The 20,234-nt window shown below is 43.4% G+C and overlaps 1 protein-coding gene across 1 annotated transcript; it reads left to right on the forward strand.

Moving 5' to 3' along the window:
* The first annotated feature begins 711 nt into the window (after positions 1 to 711).
* Positions 712 to 1,029, forward strand: LOC129337075 (thioredoxin-like). Its single transcript, XM_054990557.1, has one exon. It carries the CDS (start codon positions 712 to 714, stop codon positions 1,027 to 1,029), a length of 318 nt encoding a protein of 105 aa, XP_054846532.1.
* Positions 1,030 to 20,234: the final 19,205 nt, after the last annotated feature.

A 20,234-nucleotide genomic window follows, 5' to 3' on the forward strand; every position in this document is an offset into this window, starting at 1 on the left:
CTCCCTGCTGTTTTTCTTCTTCCGAGTCTAAAGGTCAGAAAAAGATAGGATGAAATCAAATGGAACTGGCCACTTCCCTGAGACTTCATTCTTCATTTAGCCTTCAACAGCCTCTGTAGCTGGTTCTGCACTGGTTGCTTTGCATATTATGAACAAATAACTCATAACGAGCAAACAAGTTGCTCTCTCCATCTGCCCTTTAAGCATACACAAAAGTGAGTTTGTAGCTTGCAAAGCTTTGAGCAATCAGCCATAATTAACAAATCTGGCGACTCATATGAAAGACAATAAGGAATGTTCCCCCACGGTCCTTCCCCGCACACAGCATCGGCACATGTTTTCCCATCCTTTCTCAAGCTTAATTTAATCAAATCAAGGCTGCGTTCATTCGCAGCAGGTGTGTGAGCTGCCAGTTGCACTGCAGGAAAGACCCATCTGGCTAGTCCCCATTTTGATGAATGACGACCCATTGATGAAAGGGGATCATTCTGTCCCAACTGACAAGTCGGAGCTCCCTGACTGCCCCTTTGAGAGAGGGAGAAAATGTTCTTTCCGTCTATTCTCTCTGCTCCATGCATCGCTTTATAAACCTCTATCATGCCCCCCTCGGTCCTCTTTTTTTCTTCACTGGATGCCCAAAGGTGTCAAGAGGTCACCAGCGGGAATCAGCCAGGCATCAGGGACACGAGCGGACACTGGGTGGCTGCAACGATGATGAAGTCCGTAGCAAGCCTGATTGAATTCTGGGAACAGCTAACAAGTGCTGGTGACAAGCTTGTGGCCGTTGATTTCTCTGCCCCCTGGTGTGGACCAGGCAAAACGATTAAACCTTTCTTTCATAGTCTTTGTGACCAGTACCCGGCTGTAATATTCTTTGAAATTGACGTGGATGAAGCTCAGGATGTGGCCGCACAGTGTGATGTGAAGTGCATGCTGACATTCCAGTTCTACACGAATAATGAAAAGGTGCATGAAGTTTCTGGTGCAGACAAAGAGAAGCTGGAAGACACTATTAAGAAGTTCAAGTAACTGTGAGGCTTTCCGGGTTGTGAAGTTCTGGCTGTTATACTGGACTTTTTTTTCTGTAGAAATAAGCGGGGGAATTATCTCCTGGGTAACTCCTGGTTGGAGGTGGGCCCCCCTCCCATGACCTGTGTGCGCATGAAGTGCGTGCACTCCTGGGACTGCATGATGACATCACTTCTGGGAAGTGACATCATCACACCCATGCACGGGCCTCCCTGGAGCGCTCCCCACGATTCGCGCCAGCTCGCTTCCCCATCCTTTACCTTGATTACACCAAGAGAGGTCAGCTGGGTGAGAGACCGAGCGTGCCATGGCCCTGTGGAGCAGCAGCGGGGGCTAGGGCACACTGCTCAGCTGAGTCACAGCTGGCCGGAGGCGGGGTCCCAACCTGCCTCCCCAGTGGAGTGGAGGGGTGAAGGTGCCTGGCATGAGCCAGCATGCTGTTTGCCCACCATCCCACTGTGTGTGCTTCCCCTCCCTTGTAGGAGCAGGCTTACCTTGTAAAACAGGTGGCCATTTCCATCAGGGGAACTGATCTTTGTCTGGAGATCAGGGGGTGGTGCCACCACCACGTGATCTCTTTGGAGAGGTGCCAGAATGCCATTCCGGTGTGTTCCGGCAGAAAAAAAGCCCTGCTGTTATAAATTATAGCCTTTTCTACAGAACAAAGTGATCAAGTTAGAATATGTATCCAAATACTTTGTCCCTTCCAACTGTAAATGAAAACACTGGATGACTCGACTTCTAGTGTTATGGGAGAAGTTGAAAAAAGTTGACTCTGCCCACTCTCTACCCCATGCATAATTTTATAAACTTCCATCATGTTCCCCTCTTAGTTGTCTCTTTTCAAAAGTCCAAGTTTCTTTAGTCTTTCTTCATAGGAAAGGTATTCCAACCCTTTGATCATCTTGGTTGCCCTCTTCTGTAAATTTTCCAGCTTTCTGAGATACAGTGATCAAAACTGCAAAAACTCCAAATGAGGCTGCACCATACAGGGGCATTACAATATCAATCATTTTATTTTATTTTTTAAGATTTATACCCTGCCCTCCCCGCAAACGTGCTCAGGGCAGAGAACAACATTAAAAAAACCAACAATAAATACATGCTTAAAACACATAAAACTATAAAAGAGAATCACAAATTATAGTAATCCAATTTCAGGCATCATCGACAATTACCTAATTCCACTGTAAAAAGGTATAAAAGTTACAGGTTCTACAAATTCAGCCATGACATGGCTTGGTACTCAGAGCGAGGCAGAAAATGGGGCATGGCAGTCAAAATGGGGTGGGGGACAGGCCGCGGCCCTCAACCATTTTTATTCTAATCCCTTCCCTAATAATCCCGAGCATGGAGTTTACCTTTTCAACTGCTGCCACAAACCAAATCGAAATTTCACTGAGCTACCCACCATGACCCCAAGGTCCCTTTCCCTCTCCATTTCAGCCATTTCAGATTCCATCAGCATATACTTAATGCTGGAATTTTTCATTCCATTATACCTCACCATTGTATTATCCGTTTTTGTGAAGTTTCATATATCATCATGACTTTTTTGAGAGACAAGGGAATGTGGTCATGGATGCCAGAAATATAAGAAAAAAGAACTCTACATTTGAACATACTTCTAACAGAGGAGAAACAGAAATTCAGCCATCACCGTCATCTTTTACTGGCATGGTATCTGCAACCACATAACACCATATTTACCCCAAAAGACAACAGGGAGGGGCTGTGGCTCAGTGGAAGAGTCTGTGCTTGGCATGCAGAAGGTCCCAGGTTCAAACCCCAGCATCTGCATTTGAAAAGGCAAAGGAGCAGGTGATGGGAAAGACCTCAACGAGACCCTGGAGAGCAGCTGCCAGTCTGAGTAGACAATAGTGACCTTGGTGGCCTGATGGCTTGATTCAGTATAAAGCAGCTTCATATGTTTTCATACATGAAACTGAATATTAAACAACCCCAACATGAAAGACACTGCAGACTTGGACAACCTGAAAAATCAGCAGTGGCTGAACATAGCCTTACTCAAACAGGGCACAGTATCATTGAAATTCACAAGCATAAGCAAAACTTCAACAGGAAAGAAGAAACCTTAAGAATGAACAGAGCATGGTTTCCAGTTCTGAAAAACACCAGGCTAACAAAACATTCTATACCTGACAATAGCCCGGCAGAGAAGATTAGCACATTAAGCACCAATCCATATGCAAAAGAACCTCCTCAGGATACAGTGAAGCCTCCCGCCATTAGCATTCCACACCCTGGGAAACTCTTACAGGATGACTCAGCTCAACCCCACCCCTCCTGAGTAGATACAAATGACCTACATCTTTTCCACACTGTGACACTGAGAGATTTCTGTCTTTTGGTGCTACACCTCTGAAGATGCCAGCCACAGCTGCTGGCGAAACGTCAGGAACTACAATGCCAAGACCACGGCAATACAGCCCGGAAAACCCACAACAACCAACCCCCCTAAACTCTGACTCGGATAGCCCAGGTGATCTCGTCATATCTCAGAAGCTAAGCAGGGTCAGCCTTGATTAGTAATTGGATGGGAGACCTCCAATGAATAATTACAACAACAACAACAACAACATTCAATTTATATACCACCCTTCAAAACAACTTAACACCCACTCAGAGTGGTTTACAAAGAATGTTATTGTTATCCCCACAACAATCACCCTGTGAGGTGGGCGGAGCTGAGAGAGCTCCGAGAAGCTGTGACAGACCCAAGATCACCCAGCTGGTTTCAAGAGGTGGAGTGGGGAATCAAACTTGGTGGGGAATCAAACTTAGAATCCCGTCGCTCTTAACTACTACACTAAATGTTGCAGAGGTAGGCAATAGAAAACCACTTCTGTTAGTCTCTTGCATGAAAACCCCACCAGGAGTCGCCATAAGTCAGCTATGACTTGAGGGGTCTCTCCACTCCCTCCTCCCCAAAAAAGAATACAGCAAGATTTTTATTACTTATAAGCAAATGTAAGACAATCCTCTTTTTTTCTCAACCACACACCTAGGCTAGAAAACATCAATCTTCCTTTTAGGTAAACACGGTATTTGCTTGTCTATTATAAAAGAATATTCTAAACATTTATTTTTATTTTGTTAAGAATATTTCTATGCTGACTCTTCAGAGACCTGCTTGTGGACTACTCTACTCACATTACCCCAATTCTCGATTTTATGATGATGTCATAACGAATGTTCATGAGGACCGACCAGTTCTCTTTCTATCAGCAGCAGGGTTGCCAACTCTGTCTTGGGAAATTTTTGAAGTTTTGAGGGGTGGATCTTGGGGTTTGGAGAGGAGAAGGACTTCCGCTGTGTATAATACCGGATTCCTCCTTCCAAATAATCCATTTTCTGTCATCTAGAGGTTAGTTGTAATACTGGGGCTCTACCTGGAAGTTGGCCACCCCAAACTGTGGCGTTTATGAGCTACAACTAAGATAAAGATAGACTTCTGCAATGGGCCTTGTACCTCCCCAGAAGAGCTATCGGTAACAATATGAAAGTGTTCTTCTTGAACTCCAAAAGACAGAAAGTTGATCTGAGGTCACTGAAGCCCCTCTACGTGGGATGCCTTTTGGAACGAAGAAGTCATCTCTGACCTAAACACCAGGTGCCTAACTGTTTTCAAGGAACTCTGGATGTTTTGAGAATAAAAACAGCAGAGATAAATGAGGCAAAACCAATTACCTCCTCCTCATTCTCAACTGCCAATGTTGGTAATTAAGCTTTGGTGGGGGGGAAACAAAACTGTCCCTGTACTTTTTGAAAGGGTTCTCCAGCCCGCTCTGGACTCTTCTTTACTCACCACTGATATCCATGATAATTTAAGACCTTGAAGTACTTAATTGCAATTATATAATGGCCTCCAATCACTTCACATGCTCTTGTTCTTTTTTTAATGCTGTATCCTCCACCTCAAAGGAAACCATCAAATTAGCTTCACAGTAATGAGGACTAAAATTGTTTCTGTGTGTGGGAGAGGGGGTGAAATTCAGAAGAAACCCAGAGCGCTGGGGTTGATCAACATGATTATGACGACAAAGAGCGAATTAGGCATCCATCTCTGTGCCTGCTTGGGCATTAACAAGTCCTTCCGAGTTCTGTACAAACAAGTCATTAGCAATGAGAACACTGAAATATGTTTCCCACTACCACTCCGTGCTTGCCTTTACCTTACCTTTACCACTTCAGGAAGACCCAAGGAAGCCGAGTAGAAAGGGGCATGTTTATCACATGGAACCTTCTGACTCTTTCTGCAATTAGTTGGGCTTATTAAACAAACAAGCTGGCTTCTACTTCTAAGCAGACCACAGTTTGGGCTTTGTATGATTGAACATCCCTGCTTCCAAAACATAAGAGTCTGTCTACATGAGACGCCTTGGCATGTGTTTGTCAAGTGTAGGGAGATGCAATGTTAGCCAGGAAGCGTAGTTTAAAAAGACAGAGCTGGCGGAGATCACTTCTCAGAAGGTTTCTTAATTTCATCTTCGCCTCCCCTAAGGCTCTGTAAATTTCACCTCTTCATTCTAAAGCTGTGTGGTATCACAATCAGAGGTCAGCAAGGAATAGAAAAGGGAGGTGCCTTCCAGAGCCTGGAAGGGTTATAATGGGCTAACGTGTCCCCTCTGGCATTTCATAGCCCCTTCACACAGCTCCAGTGCCCTGCTGCGGGCTCTCTCTTTTAAAACTACCCTTCCCAGCTTCCATTACATCTCCTGACACATGTCCTTTACATATCAGATGTCTCATATAGAGAGTCTAGTAAGACTAACTAACTTTATTGTAGCATAAGCTTTCAAGAACCACAGATCTCTTCATCAGATGCACAGAGAGCTGTGGTTCTCGAAAGCTTCTGCTACAATAAAGTTGGTTAGTCTTAAAGGTGCTACTGGACTCTTTACTATTTTGCAACTACAAACTAAGATGGCTAACTCCTCTGGATCTCAGCCGCCGGGAGCCTGCTGGAGATGGCGACGGCTGAGTGGAGGGCTGGGAGGCTGCCCGCACCATTTACCTGCCCCGCCAACGGGGCGGCTGGCTTGCCATGCACACAGGACAAGGAACACGTGGCAAGCTGGCCACCCTGTCAGCGGGGCAGGTGAATGGCGCAGGCAGCCTCCCAGCTCTCCGCTCAGCTGCCCATGCTGCTGCCACCAGCTCCACAGCGCACTGTGTGCCGGGGCGGCCGGCTTGCCGCACGGGCGGCACACCTCTGGGCCTGGCTTGATGATGTCATGGAAGTGACATCATCACACAGCACCAGGAAGAGGCCAGACTTGGGTTGCCCTGGGTGCCAGCAACTCTAGATCCGGCCCTGCCTAACAGTAAGAAAATAATTTAAAAAACTCATCAAATTTGGAATTAGGGAAACTGAATTTCAAGAACAGGGTTGTGAGAAACGACAGAAGGGCAATAGTCTCGTATAAATCTGCAATTCATTCTATGTTGTCTTCACTTTCATGAAAGATGAGAGCAGATTTTACAAGCTTATAATATCGCCAGTTTGATTTTGCTTCTCCCTTGTGAGAAAAGAACCGGTGAGGCTTTATTTTCCCACCATTTCCTTTTGTCCGCTCCAAGACAAAGTCACACACATTGCAATGTGAGTTGTGTGCCAGTTGCATAGAAATTGTGTATAAGGGTCATAAAAATGGAACACACAAATAAACAACACTCCTGTCTGCGCTGATACGTATGAATGGCATAAAAGAAGGAAAATGCCAGAAAATGCCTCAGATGCCTTTATCACTGTGGCAAACTCCTCTCCCATTCAGAGCAGCCACCAGCTGGTGGCAGGTAAGATTCCATCCACAGACAAATGCATGCATTTTTCAAAATTATCCTTGTCTGATAATACCAACCTCTTTCCTCTAAGACAGCAACCTAATAAACCATACCAAGTATGCCTCACACCATTGCCTCACACCAATGAAGTAATCTGTGCAAAAAAAAACCCTCCTTATTTCAGCTTTTAAGTATCTGCCTGCTTATCTAACTTTCCATCCTATCTTTAAATAAACCTTGTTATCTTTTAAACATCAAAAAAATATCCCTGTTCAAGCAATTGAGCATTACATGTATACGTAATATATTGTACATAAGTTGTAAAACACCTTCTAAATATTTGGCGTCCAGTGGCGCCTTAGAGATGAACAAGGTTTTCAGGGTGTAAGCTTTTAAGAGTCAGAGATCCCTTCTTCAGATGCAGGGAGGAAATATCTCCATTACTCCCTGTATCTGAAGAGGGGAGCATTCACTCAAGAGTTTACAAAATAAAGATCTGTATTTCAGTCCTGCTACTCTACTGCAAATCAACACAGTTACCAGTACGAAATATTCCATATAATTTGCATGTCAAAATAATTCCATATTCTATTCTATTCTATTCTATTCTATTCTATTCTATTCTATTCTATTCTATTCTATTCTATTCTATATAACTGAGTAAGCGTATTTCAGACAACTCACTTTATACCCTGGTGCACCACCAGAGGGGGCTGCCATGGAGGGAAGCCTAGGCAAGGCACCATGTCCCTCCAGAAAATGTGCCATGGTGGGAAGCCCAGGCCGGGAGCAGGATGGGAGCAGGTGGCAATGCCCGCCTCCTGCCTTCACCCAGCTGGTATTAGGAGTGAGGCAGGTGGCAATGCCCACCACCCAACTTAACCCAGCTGGTATTAGGAGTGGAGCAGGTGGCAATGCCTACCGCCTGCCTTCATCCAGCTGGTATTAGGAGTGGAACAGGTGGCAATGTTGCCCCCCTGCACCCAGCCATAGTCAGGCACAGAACAGGAGGCATTGCCCCCCCCTTTACCCAGCATGTATCACGCATGGAGCAGGTAGCAAAGCCCACCACTCCTTCACATGGCCGAGATCAGGCAGATCAGGTGTGGAGCAGATGACAATGCCCACCCCCCTCCTTCACAAGCTGGAATCAGTGTCAGAGGAGGAGCGAATGCCTGCCTGCCCGCCCTCCCCTTTCTAGAGCCCGTTGTATTTTTCCCCCACAACAGGCTTTGTTGCTAGTTCTATATAATTTGCCTTTCCATATGATGCAAACAAATCCACAAAACCAACACCAAAAAGCAGAGAACTGAAAATGTTATTGTTATATTCTAATAAAAGCACCGTGTTCTGTTACAGTATTACAGAACTCTATTATGGTATTCTATTATTGTTAAAATCTAGGGCAGGAAGCAGGTTTAATTGTCCTTAGAAAAAACATTTTTAAAAATGCCTGGGAAAGAAACAAAGTTTTATTTGGTGCTATAAACTTGACTTGTTATGGGAAGGGAGTTCCAGAAGTACCACCACAGAGACAGCTCCGTCTTTAGGGGCCAGACACCTTACCGCAGAAGATGGGGACAAACAAAGCAGTCTCTAGATGATCTTAACTGACAGGCCGAAATGAGAGCCAGCAATACTTAGCTGAGTTGCTAGGCAACCACATGCTTTTGGCACCCATCCACTAAGTCAGAGAAAATGCCTTAGTCAAAGTGACACTCAGCTATAAATGTATGGGGTATGGATGCATAAGAAATCTCCAGAAGCTTTTTCTGGGTGGAGTCCGGAGAGGGGAAACGTCATAAATGCTGTCAGGACTTCTGGTTGAGCAGCCAGAAGGGACAGTGCCATGTCCGTGATACTTTAGGAACTATTCTTCTAATCGTTATGGTAGTCACCATAGAGATTTGGGGAATTCCTAGAGCATTGTTGGGAATTCCTAGAGCATCATGAACATAACTAGGGGCTGCTCAACAAGAGGCAAGGCTCCCAGGTGGGCGTGGAATCATGGTGGGCGGTGGCATCCATGAGTGTGACAATGTCACTATCACACTAACGGAAATGCCAGTTTTTAAAATTATCTCCACCTTCACTTGGAGTGGTGGTAGGCAATGGGAGCTCGGGGCAGGTGATTTCCCATTTCCACGGAGGTCTTGGCAGTGCTAACAGGAAGTGACATCATGGCATTTGCGATAATGTTCCCTCATTTCCCTCATTGAGAGCAGGAGCTGGAGTGTGGGGGCAGTCCTAGCAAGTTGAGATGAACTGAGTGATGGATAATGCCAAGCAATATCAGCAGATAGGAAGGTGAGACCTAGGTGAACATGAGACACAGAAGCAGGGTTGGCAGCCGGAGAACTAGGCCACATCAAGGCCCCAAATATGAAAGCTTTCTTCTTTAAGTGATCCCTCTCTCCGGTCTTGTTTAAGTCATATTTATTTCTAAGTAAGTTTCGCTTATAAGTATTTGCCTAAAATTTTCTTTATTTAAACTATAAACTACACACCACAAGACAATAAACAACAAACATAGAGAACAAGAAAAAAACACATTTCTAAACATAATACACTAACAATACATATATCTATAAAATTAAGAGGCAAAGAAAAAAGAAAATTTAAAAAAAACCTAGATTACACTACCAGTTGAGTTCCGATTTTCTCTGCCACAAGTATATATCATTTCTAGAGTCCCACTTATTCTAAGTTAGTCACAAACCCCCTCTTTTTTCTATTGTTCCTGTTTCTTTAATCCATAAATCCAGATGTCATCAAATCCTTGTTATCCATTTCATGCAAAAAGTCTATTAGCGGTTTCCATTCAGATGAGAAGTTAACTAATGTCCTTTCTCTAATTAATGCAGTAAGTTTTGCCCTTAAAAACAAACTCCAAAACTTTTGTCAACCATTCCTCCACTGTAGGCAATGTTGTAGTTTTCCACTTTTGTGCATAAAGTACTCTTGCTGCTGTAATAAAGTATAAGAACAGTGTTCTAAAACTTTTTTCCAACTGGCTGTCCATTATTCCCAACAAAAAAGTCTCTGGTTTCAGCTGAAGTTTAATCTTCAAAATCGTCTGAATTGATTATCATCATCAATCATCGCTTATCAGTACTTGGAAGAACTAGACTGGCAGAAGAGTTGTAGGCAGCCAGTTGGGAGTTCATAATTCAGGGTTTGAGGTTGGGGTGCAGATTTCATGCAGGTATTGAGTGTAAACAACAAGCGAAAGCTGCAAGGCTGCTGTGAGCTGATCCATTTCAGGCTGCCTTTCCTTCTCAAATCATTCTCACTACTTAAGATTTGTCTCTGGCAGAGGAGACACACACACCCCCAAAAGAGCACGTCCATGACTGCATCCGTGCTAACAAGGGATGGCATTTTTTTTTTCCAGTAATGAAATTATATTAACTCCTTTTCACAACCGGCTAAGATTTTTAATGTGTGCCATGTAAACAATGCTAGTTATTATATTGTAGACATCACCCCAAGGAGATGCCGCATACATATTTATAGGTTTCAGGTAGAAAAATTGAGCTGTTGATTACAAAGCATAGTATTAGGCATAGATTAGGTACTGAAAATAAAATAAAAGAGAGTCCAGTAGCACCTTTAAGACTAACCAACTTTATTGTAGCATATTGTAGTTCTCGAAAGCTTATGCTACAATAAAGTTAGTTAGTCTTAAAGGTGCTACTGGGCTCTTTTGGATTTTGCTACTACAGACTAACACGGCTACTCCTCTGCATCTATGTACTGAAAATAGACAGTCCTATTCTGTTTTCTCAAATAGTATATGCAAAAAAACGCAAGTTCCAATTGGACAGTAAATATGAAATGGTGACTTTTCAGGAAGACTATTCCTCATAAAAGAGCCAGCTTGGAGAACTAGGATCTGGGAGAACCAGGTTCAGATTCTCACTCTGCCATGGAAGCTTGCTGGGTGACCTTGGCCCAGTCACACACTCTCAGCCTAACCCACCTTGTACGCTCAGTCTACATTCTAATTCCAAAAAAGGAGGATGCCAAAGAGTGCAACAACTATCAGACTATTGCATTAATTTCCCATGCAAGCAAAGTGATGCTCAAGATTCAACAGCAAAGACTCTTCCCATTTATGGAACAAGAAATGCTAGACATTCACGCTGGATTCAGGAAAGGAAGAGGCACTAGAGATTATGTTGCAAATTTACAATGGCTAATGGAACGCACCAGGGAATTTCAGAAGAGAATCAGAATGTTTTATAGATTACAGCAAAGCTTTTGATTGTGTGGATCATGAAAAGCTATGGATAGTGTTAAAAGAAATGGGGGTGCCAGAACATCTGATTGTTTTGATGCGCAACCTGTACTCTGGACAAGAGGCTACTGTTAGGACAGAATATGGGGAAACAGAATGGTTTCTGTTTGGTAAAGGTGTCAGACAAGGATGCATATTATCTTCCTACCTGTCCAACCTCTATGCAGAGCATATCATAAGGAAAACTGGATTAGATCTAGAAGAAGCCAGAGTAAAAATTGGTGGAAGGAAAATTAACAATTTGAGATATGCAGTTGACACCATGTAACTCGTAGAAAATAGTGAAGACTTGAAACGACTACTGATGAAGATTAAAGGAGAAAGCATCAAAGCAGGATTACAACTGAACATCAAGAAGACAAAAGTAATGACTACTGAGGAGTTGCACCATTTTAAAGTTGACAATGAGGAAATTGAAATTGTCCAAGATTTTCTATTCCTTGGCTCAATGGGAGACCGCAACAGGGAAATTAGGAGATTGAGACTTGGAAGAGCAGCTGTGAGGGAGCTAGAGAAGATCCTTCAAGATAAAGATGTCTCTCTGGGAACCAAGATCAAGATAATCCAAACTATAGTATTCCCCATTACTGTGTATGGATGTGAAAGTTGGACAGTAAAGAGAGCTGACAGGAAGAAAATTGATTCATTTGAAATGTGGTGCTGGAGGAGAATTTTGCGGATACCATGGACGGCCAGAAAGACAAATAAGTAGGTACTAGATCAAATCAAGCCTGAATTCTCCTTAGAAGCTAAAATGACAAAACTGAGGCTATCGTACTTTAGCCACATCATCAGAAGACAAGATTCTCTGGAAAAGTCAATCATCCCTTCCTCCAGTCTTGCACTGCTAACATTTTTAGAGTTACTTTGTCAATTTTTGTGTATGCTACTTTTCCTTTGACACAGAGTTCATGTGTCTGTGTTTTTAATTGCCCTACCACAATGAATCAACCCAAATGCATCTTTGAGTGCCATTTAATGACTCAGTTAGCTGCCGCACACAACCCCTGGCTTTGCAATGCTGACAATGCAGCGAGAGAACAAGGACAAGTTGATTGATTAGAATTTGCCCATGTCCTTCAGTGTCAGCTGTTAATAGTCAGCGAGCAATTTGTCGGACTGCCTTGCCCACCTAAGAGACTAATTCAGGAAGTCCCAGTCTTGCCTCTGCTGTGAATTCTCTAGATCAAGATGGGTAGCTGTGTTAGTCTGTCTGTAGCAGTAGAAAAGAGCAAGAGTCCAGTAGCACCTGTAAGACTAACAACATTTGTGGTAGAGTCAGGGTTCATTTCGTACAAAAAGAGCTGGAGGAACTCATTAGCACAACTCATTAGCATGTGCCACGCCTCTTGCCATCACCGGAAGCGTGTCATTAGTATAACTGACTTGCATATTCCACACCCCCTGACATCACCTGTTCTGGCTGTTTTGGACCCAATCCTGGCCAATCCTGGCCGAAATGGGGCCCAAAATGGCAAAAAAGGGGCTGAAAATGGCTGAAAAGGGGCCCAAAATGGTCAGGATCGGGCCACTGATGAGCAGGAGAGTGATTCACCACCCGTCAGAGGCCCGATCCGGGGTGTTTCGGCCCCAATTCAGGCTGAAATGGGCCCAAAATGGCCGTGAGTCAGGTGGGCAGGGCCACCTGACATGTGACCTCTTTGGGGAACTGCCAGAACTGTGTTCCTGTGCATTCTCCCTCAAAATGAGCCCTGGGTAGGGTATGAGCTTTCGTGAGTCACTACACACAAGTATCTGAAGAAGTGACCTGTGACTCACGAAAGCTCATACCCTATCACAAATGTTTTAGTCTTTTTTAAAATAGTTTTATTTGAAAGTAAAGAAAAACAATAAACAACAAAGACATTAGACACGAAAACAATACACAAAAACAATAAACAGATTATATAACAGCCTATTATACTACAAAACTATTTCTCCTCTCCATCCCCTTACTTACATACACTCAACATTTATCATGAAAGTTTTAAAAATATTAATTTTACAGTTGGTCTACTTTAATAATAGCTATTTTTAGTTTTTCTTAATTTTCAGCTACATAGCCAAAAAAGTCTTTCCATTTTTTCTGAAATTCTAAGATTGGTATATTCTGTATATAAGAAATTAATTTGGCCATAGACTCATATTCATACAATTTGTTCATCTACTCAACCGCAGCTGGACAAGATTCCGTCTTCCAATTTGCTGCATATACTACCCTCACTGCCATCAACATATATCTTAAAAGTTCACAGAGTATTTTTATATTACAAGGTAAAATAACATATTTTGGGGATTCAGCTTAAAGCAAAACTTTTAATATCTTTTGCATCTCTTCATGTGTTTTTGTCCAATATTTTCTTACCTTCTTGCATTTTGTTAGTCTTATAGGTGCTACTGAACTCTTGCTCTTTTCTACTGCTATGAATTCTCTAGGTGGCCCTTAGCAAACCATTTTGCTTCGCTTTGCCTCTATTTGCAATATGAGGACAATGATTCTGACTATGGTTATTGGCCACCTTCGAAACTTTGAGAGATGGGATATGTGAATATTTTGAATTCACTGTTATAAAATAACAGTTTGCATTGGATGTTGAGAACTTGTTATCCAATGAGGAAAGACCAAAGAGTCAGTATCTTTTCATTTAAGGAAAGGATTAAGGGAGGGGGGGTTGTTTTATTGTCAAAGGCTTTCACGGCCAGAGAACATTAGTTGTTGAAGATTTTCCAGGCTGTATGGCCGTGGTCTTGGCATTGGTAGTTCCTGACGTTTCGCCAGCAGCTATGACTGGCATCTTCAGAGGTGTAGCACCTAAAGACAGAGATCTCTCAGTGTCACAGTGTGGAGAAGATGTTAGCAGGTAATTTACATCTACTCAGGAAGGTGGGTTTGGGCTGAGTCATCCTGTAAGAGTTTCCCAGGGTGTGACATGCTAATAGAGGGAAGCTTCACTGTATCCTGAGGAGGTTCTTTTGCATATGGGTTGGTGGTTGATATGCTAATCTTCTCTGCAGGGCTATTGTAAGATGTAGAGTATTTTGTTAGCCTGGTGTTTTTCAGGACTGGAAACCATGCCCTATTCCTTCTTAAACTCTCTTCTTGCCTGTTGAAATTGTGCTTATGCTCATGAATTTCTATGGCTTCCCTGTGCAATCTGACAAAGTAGTTGGATGTGTTGTCCAGTATTTTAGTGTCATGGAATAAGATACTGTGTCCTGTTTGAGTTAGGCTATGTTCAGCCACAGCTGATTTTTCAGGTTGTCCAAGTCTGCAGTGTCTTTCATGTTCTTTTATTCTTGTGTGGATGCTATGCTGTGTGGTCCTCAACGTAAACTTGTCTACTGCTGCAGGGTATGCGGTATACTCCTGCAGAGGTGAGGCAGTCTGCTGATCATAACATCTGTTGTATTTTTCTGGTAGGTCTGAATACTGTTTGTAGGTTGTGTTTTGTCATAAGTTTTCCCATCTGATCAGTGATTCCTTTGATATATGGCAAAAACACTTTTCCTGTGGGAGACTGTTTTTCCTTAGTTGTTTGACTTATCCTTGGTTTAACCGCTCTTCTGATTTTATTTCTGGAGTAGCCATTTGCTTGAAGTGCGTGGTTTAGATGATTAATTTCCTCATTGAGAAAGTGCGGCTCACATGTCTGTTTTGCATGGTCAAAAGGAAATATTTCTCTGGTCAACTAGTCATAAATTTGAAGAATTCACTGCCAATTGGCATGGTGATAGGCCACTGATATGGATGGTTTTAAAAGAGAGTCAGACCAGAGTTATGGAGGAGAGATACATCAATAGCTATTGTCCAAGATGATAAAGGACATCCCATCCAGATGCCTTTGAAACCTTGTGTTAGGAGGCAATAGCCTCTTCTATGGCCTGTTTGTTTGGTCTAGGGTTGCCTGTTCCAAGTTGGGAAATTCCTGGAGATTTGGAGGGGTGAAGCCTGGAGAAGATGGGGTTTCAGGAGAGAAAGGACTTTAGCATGGTATAATTCCATAGAGTCCACCCTCCAAAGCAACTGTTTTCTCCAGGGGAACTGATCTCTATGGCCTGGAGATCAGTTGTAATTCTGGGAGATCTCCAGCCACCACCTGGAGACTAAGCAACAAACAAGGCTAACCCAGTACAGTAACACTATGAACAAGTGGGAAACCCCACCCAGGAAATAACAAGATCTTTCCAATTGCAATATCTCTTCAATACATTCTATAAACTTGTATTAAAGTGACCAGTACTCAATTATAGGGAAACACTTTCCATCAGATTCATACAATTCATACAAGTGAAATCTCATCAAATGCATACAGCGTATACAAAAGATATATACAGTAATGATAATTAGAACACTCCCCCTAAGTTTTCCAAAGGAGCCAGGGTAGTTGCTCCAGGACCACACAGAAAGTAAGTACAGATCAGTTCCTGTAAGTTCATGAGGTTAACGTAACTTTTCTATTCTTTGTTAATTTCTCTCCGTAATTCTCAGTTGACTTGGTGGGCAGATGGAAATCCAGAAACGCAATGCCCAAACTGTAGCAGGCTATCAGGAACACAGTTATTTCCTGGGTGGGGTTTCCCTCTTGTTCATAGTATCACCTGGAGATGGGCAACCCTAGTTGGTCCCCAAGAACAATTGGTTGGCCACAGTGTGAAACAAGATGCTGGACCACTGGTGTCAGCATGGCTCTTCTATTGTTCTTATTTATGTCCATTATATTGATAACTTGCTTTTTAGATAATTGTCTCCCAAACATCAGCCCAGATGTGCTATGCTCATAGGATTATATACCCCCCCCCCAAAAAAAACCCTAGGGAAAGAGGGAGGAAGAAAAGCAGAATGTAAATCCATTTCAAACCAGGGTGACCTTTCCTCCCCGATGTTAAGCAATCAGGCTGAGTGAGATACGGAAGATGAGGAGAAGAAAGACATTTGCACAAGAGGTTCTCAGCAAACACAAGCCTCTTCCCTCTCGTTGGGAGTGCTGCGTTCGCTATAAAAATAATGGTGCATATATGCCACTCTTCTAGACAGATTCATGTCCCACTCAGAGTGGTGAACAAGGTCAGTGTTATTATCCTCACACGATACAGTGGGGAGCTGGAGCTGAAAGGAGTGGCTTACCCAAGGCCGCCGATTGAGTTCATGGCAGTACTTGGATTTGAACCAGCAAAGCACTGATTTGTAGCCCAACCACTTAAGCACTACGCTACAGCAGCTAGACCTTCAACTTTCTTGAAAACGAGAATGAATGAACCATTGCAAATCTTCTTCTTGTAGCGGAGCATATCATTTTGTCTTTCGGTTACATCAACAACTGAGGGGGGTGGGTTGTCAGGATGACCGCTTTTATCCTGGGAAATGCATGTTGGGCCGCTTTTCATAATGACACCCCAAGGCGCTGAAAGAAAATGAAACACATTTATCTTAACAATAGGGGGAGCCGGGGGAAGCACAAAGGCAAAGCAGGCAGAAGTAAGTGCCAGCTCTGAGACTGGGTTCCCATTACTACCTGGTGCTTCCCTAGAAAGGAGCAGAGGAGGAGAATCATAATGGAGCCCAGCAGAGGGGAAATGCATGCCCCCAAATGCAGCAAGCCAATGCATCGATTCAGAGTTTTTGGAAGCAGTTGTGGATGTGACAAGGAATATAATAGCTGCAGCCACAGGTGCAGCGATATGACACAATCCAGGGCTTGCGGGGGTGGGGGCAGATGAGGAGGCCGGGCCAACTGATCCTGGCTTTCCATATCAGAGGGAGAAGGTACAATCGGGGGTGAGAGGGGTAAGAAAAAACCCTTGCCCCCAGTTCCTCTGCCAATATATCAATGTTAAACAAAAAAGAGGCAAACTCGGTACAGACTCAAATTACAACCAGAGGGCAAACCCCACTGAGGAACCTATCTGGAGAAATGCAAAATAATTGCAAAAGCATATATGACTGTATTGTTAAATATAAAGTGCTCAAGTGCTGCAAAATCACCAGCATTTCTTCGCCAACATCTTAAGCTGAACCATGCTAGTGTGTATACAGTCTGACGGTAAATACAATATGCTAAATATCCAATAAATGTCCAATAGATAGAGTAATAAAAAAATTGCACAATAACGGCGTCTTCCTGGCGCGATTTTGCATGTGAAGACACTGTATCCCGACAAAAGGTAAGCTGTATGGAAACGGCCATGGTAATAAATACAGTAATAAGTACAGAATAAATACAGAATAAATACAAAATCCACTTCTAAATATGCCCACTCCCATCTCGGGGAATGTTTTTGGGCCAGGGTTGAGCATTATGGAAGGCTGCCAAAAAAAATGTTTTTTAATGCTTTAAATGCTGATTTTTCAAATTTATATTGTGATCTGCTCTGAGCCCATTCGCAGGTAGAATGGATAATGAATCCAATAAATAAAATAGCACACACACACCCTTAGTGAGCAGGCAGTCACTGCTTGGCTACTGTGTGTAATGGTTGCACACACATAATATTCACAATATAGGCTGGTGCTTCTTTACCTGTACAGAACCCTTGGAAAAAATGGTCACTGTTGCAGCTGAGCTGATAAGGCAGCATGTTCCGATGTTCTTGGCATTATTGCAGTGTAATTAAGCAGAAAGAAAGCTGTAGCTCCATGCATTCCCCTTGCCTTGATTATAGAGATTGATTTTATCAGTATCATATGCAGCATAGTTGTGGATTTATAGTGTTAATCTAGCAGAGGAGTTTCTCCCCTTTGCTCTTAATAAGAAAAAAGAGGCAGTGTGATACGGCAGCATGTTCCATACTGATAAGGCAGTGTATGCCAATGTTCTCAGCATTACTGCATTGCAATTAAGTGGAAAGAAAGTTGTAGCTCCACACATTCCCCTTGCTTTGACTACAGAGATTGATTTTATCAGTATCGTATGCACAGTGTAATCTTGGATTTATAGTATTAATCTAGCAGAGGGGTTTCCCCACTGCTCTCAATAAGAAAAGGGAGAGTCCTTGACTATAATGGTCACTGCTGCAGCTGAGCCAATAAGGCAGCGTGGCCCAATGTTCTTGCCTTTATTGCATTGCAAATTAAGCAGAAAGAAAGCGCTAGCCCACACATTCCCTTGCCTTGATTACAGAGATCGATTTTTTCAGTATGGTAAATAGCGTAATCTTGGATTTATAGCATTGATCTAGTAGACAGGTCTCGCCTTGCTACAAGTGACATTTTACACGTGAAGGATAAAGGATCATTTTCGCAAGTCTTTCTGGGAACTGAAGTTCCTCTCCCCCACCCCTTTTCCTTCTGTTCCTTCCCCTCGCTGCCTGAAGAGACAGAGAGAGCCTACGGCAACATCAGCTTTTGCAAATCGTCTTGCTGGAGGGGGGGGGGTGCTCCGGAGAAAGCTGAGAAAGTTGCAGCTGCCTGCCCCAAAGATCATTGAGAGCAGGCTTGTGACTGGAGGAACAATTTGCAAAAGTTGCTGTTGCCGCAGGCTCTCTTTGTCTCTTCAGGCAGCGAGGGGAAGGAACAGAAGGAAAAGGGGTGGGGGAGAGGAACTTCAGTTCCCAGAAAGACTTGCGAAAATGATCCTTTATCCTTCACGTGTAAAATGTCACTTGTAGCAAGGCTCTGAGTCCCTATTTTGCTCTTGATAGGAAAAGAGAGGAGGGTCATTAACTATATCGCTTACTTTGTGGCAGTGTTTTTCATACCGTGTTCCTTGCAAGAACTTTAAACAGTGCCAGCACAAAAGTAACCTGAGACACACATGAAACAATAACTATATCAATATAAAAAGGAGCAATGGAGGAGCTTGAAGACCACCGTTCCATATAAACAGACCGCCTGTTCTGAAGTGCACACACACTCCTGCACGCCTGTGCAATGACATCACCCGGAAGTGACGTCATTGTGTGTGTGCAGGGGCACAAGCATGAGGAACAACAAGAAGGTGAGTGCCAGGTCCCCCCTCCCACCGGGAGGGTAAGGGGACCCGGCAACTCTAGGAGGAAAAGATGCGAAGTCAAAGGCGTCATGATTAAAAGGAGGGAAGGGGGACACATGGGAGCAGCGAGAAGAACAGAGGCATCATAAATCCGGAAGGTTTTCACCATGTAAAAGGTGCTTCTTTCCTTTCTAGAGTTATAGGAAGTTATAGAGTTATAGGAAGAATTAGCTAGAGTTATGGGAACTCTGTAACTACAGTTACAGGAAGAATGAGCAAGGAACGAGAAAAGCAAGCTTCAAGTTTCTCAGAATATGTGGTGCTGGCCTGCTGTTTACTTGAATGTGTAAAGGCTATGATGAATGGAGATTTAAAGCTGAACGGTGGATTGGTAGCATGAAAGATCTCTGTAATGGAAAAGAATATCCAGCTGGACCGAATTGCTTTTGCACATGATAAATGCGTCTCTGCACATATCGCCTGCTGCTTTCTTGATAAACTCCATTCAGCTTTGCAAATTAGGTGCTCACTATGAGGGGGGGATCCAGATGTTCTCACTGCAAAAAAAAAAAAAGTATCTGTTTTGTGAAACACGGATGCATGCACAGGTTAATGAGGGGAAATTTCCAAGCAGGTCTTGAATGTCGGAAAATCAAGGGAAAGAGCTCTTGACTGCAAGATGAGAAATGAAGGCTCGAAATCAAATACCAAATCTCCTCGGGATGCTCAAGTTCAGGATTTTGTGTGTGGTCCTCAATTCAGGCTGTTCCTGCTTAGCGCACATGCATGCCGCTTTCACAAGAGCTCCCTTTGTGTGATTGCATCTGCAAGTGGATTCTGGAAGGCAAAGAGCCAATTCAGCATTGTTTTCGCTGAGAGAATAAGTACTGTGGGCTCCTTTGACTTGCCAATTTGCACTTCTTTAAGGTGTGAGAAAATGTCAAGATCTGTATTTCGATGAATGGAGGTGGGGGAAACGGAGATGCTTTAGCAGTTAAGAAGGAACCGATATTGAACACATGCAGGGCTCATTTCGAGGGGGAACGCACAGGAACGCAGTCCCGGCAGTTCCCCAAAGAGGTCACATGTCAGGTGGCCCCGCCCACCTGACTTGGCCATTTTGGGCCCGTTTCGTCCTGGATTGGGGCTGAAACGGCCCGGATCGGACC

The sequence above is a fragment of the Eublepharis macularius genome, chromosome 10, assembly GCF_028583425.1.
Source record: "Eublepharis macularius isolate TG4126 chromosome 10, MPM_Emac_v1.0, whole genome shotgun sequence".
Lineage (NCBI taxonomy): Eukaryota > Metazoa > Chordata > Lepidosauria > Squamata > Eublepharidae > Eublepharis > Eublepharis macularius.

What these genes read in the sequence shown, in the direction of transcription:
- LOC129337075 (XM_054990557.1), top strand. Translation starts at nt 712, where the DNA reads ATGATGAAGTCCGTAGCAAGCCTGATTGAATTCTGGGAACAGCTAACA.